The sequence below is a fragment of the Myotis davidii genome, unplaced genomic scaffold (assembly GCF_000327345.1).
Source record: "Myotis davidii unplaced genomic scaffold, ASM32734v1 scaffold1006, whole genome shotgun sequence".
Lineage (NCBI taxonomy): Eukaryota > Metazoa > Chordata > Mammalia > Chiroptera > Vespertilionidae > Myotis > Myotis davidii.
Window position 1 is genome coordinate 686,135 of NW_006297143.1, and position 2,113 is coordinate 688,247.

General features: G+C 58.1%; 1 protein-coding gene across 1 annotated transcript in view; it reads right to left on the minus strand.

Annotated features, from left to right (window-relative positions):
• Positions 1–2,113, minus strand: part of ATF6B (activating transcription factor 6 beta) — a 13,803-nt gene that overhangs the window by 11,161 nt on the left and 529 nt on the right. Inside the window, 3 exon segments of the mRNA XM_006772843.2 lie at positions 926–1,061; positions 1,671–1,762; positions 1,948–2,093. Coding sequence (XP_006772906.1) covers positions 926–1,061; positions 1,671–1,762; positions 1,948–2,093 — 374 coding nt within the window.

The following is a 2,113-nucleotide window of genomic DNA, read 5'->3' on the forward strand; positions in this document are numbered from 1 at the left end:
TCTCTGCCACCAGAGCTGTCTCCTAGACAGACTGTGCTCCTGCCTGATTCTTCAGAGGGTCCCAACTGTCCACAGGACACCAACTAAGAGACCTTCAGCAGGGTCCCCCTGGCCCTACAACCTCTACAGCGCCTTGCCATCCCCACTCCCTGCTCATATCCATCTAAAGACACACGTGCCCGCTCCCTCAGTCTCCTCTGGCTAATTGCCATGCATCCTTCCCAGCTCAGCCAGGAAGCCCTCCTCTGCAGCACCTCCTGATGCAGCCCCGCGGGTGAAGGGCCCAGCGCTCCGAGAGCGACGCCACAGCGGGCACACGCCACAGTGGGCACACGCCACAGTGGGCACACCGGTGTGCACTGATACTCGTCTTCCGCCCCCACCACTCTACAGGAGTCTCCTGTCGGCGTGCTGGTCGTCTTTGTCATCTTTGCATCCCCAGCACCCTGTCCAGTACCTGGTATGAGTAGGTGCTCAATAAATGTTTACTGAATAAACACAGAAGGGTACCTAAACTTGGTAACTTAAAAACAGCACAAATAATGTTGGTTATAGGACCTAGGAGTTGAGTCTATAGTCTATAATCCAACTTTTCTGTATGTTTAGGACTTTTTATAATAAAACGTGAGAGTGAAAAAAATAATATAAATAATTATGCCAGAAACTGTCCAAAGTCTTTAAAACATGCAAAGCAACAGGAAGTTAAATCACACAGCAGGACACTAGGAACAAGAAAAAGAAAGATCACCCCATCTCTCAGTGCTGCCCTTGCTATGGTTTCCTAAAGTTCTCCCTGCCGCTCCCGGCCTTTCTCCTGATTACCTGTCGTTTCCGCCCACCTTTTCCTCCTTGTCCTGTCCCCCCACCGCACACGCCCGTCCTCCCTGGTAAAGCCTGGGGCGGGAGGGGGGTGGGCTGTGAGTACCTGAGGGGTCATCAGCGGTGGGGCCCACATTGATCTGGACCGTTTCACTCGGGGATGTTGGATCATCTCCCAGCAGGCAGAGCGGTGGTGCCAAGGACTCTATCTTCACAACCAGCACCTCCCCTACACCGGGGGCCTGGGTGAAAGTTGGGGGGGAGCGGCAGAAAGAAGGAAACAAAAAAGGGGAAGTGTTGAGAGTAAGAGCAGAACAAAGGCTTTACAGCTCACGAACACCTATGCTCTGACACTTGGGTTGAATGGCTCAGCAGCTCCCTAAGCTGCCGCTGGCCCGGCTCTCCTGGGAGGGTGACGGCATCTCACCGTTTCAAATACTTAGAGGGGAACCTGGGCAGGAAGTTCCGGAAGTCCCCGCCGGCACGCTGCCACGCACCTCTATGCATTAAAAGGTTCCCCTTTCCCTGGCCAGTGTGGCTCAGTGGATAGAGCGTGGGCCTGCGGATTTAAGGGTCCCAGTTCGATTCCGGGCAAGGGCACGTGCCTGGGTTGCAGGCTTGATCCCCAGTAGGGGGCGTGCAGGAGGCAGCGATCAGTGATTCTCTCTCATCACTGATGTTTCTATCTCCCTCTCCCTCCCTCCCTGGAATCAATATATATATATATTACAGCAAGTGAGAATGTGAAGATTGACAGGGAGGGAGAGAAGGCCCCACCCCAATCACGTCCCCCTCAGCACCTAGGGCGCCGGGCCGGGGGGAGTCCTCGCCGGCCCTGTGGGGGTTCTCACCCGGGGGGAGGGCTCCGTGGAAAGGCCCGACGACTCGGAGCTGAGAGAGGAGGAGGAGCAGGGAGAGGACGGCTCAGACTTCACCTGAAGATCTGGAGGAAGAGGGGGTAGGAAATGACCAGGGGGCGGAGCCCGAGAAGAGTCCACAAACTGTCCACGGACGCGTGGGCGAGGGCCCCGCGCTGGGCAAGGCGGGAGGAACACGGGCGGGGTGTGGGGTGTGAGGACCCGGGGAAGAGGAGGCCGCCGAGGGTGGAGGAGCCACATGGTCTCCTACCTGGAAAGAGAGGCAGGGGGTCCCACGGAGGCTCGGGGGGGCTGACATCCATCCCCACGTCCAGCATGCCGCTGCCGAACTGAAGGGGGGGCATGGGGGGGTTGTGAGAAACGGCTGGGGCCGAGCCCGGGCTCCGGGGCCGCCGCCACCCACCGGGGGCGGGTGC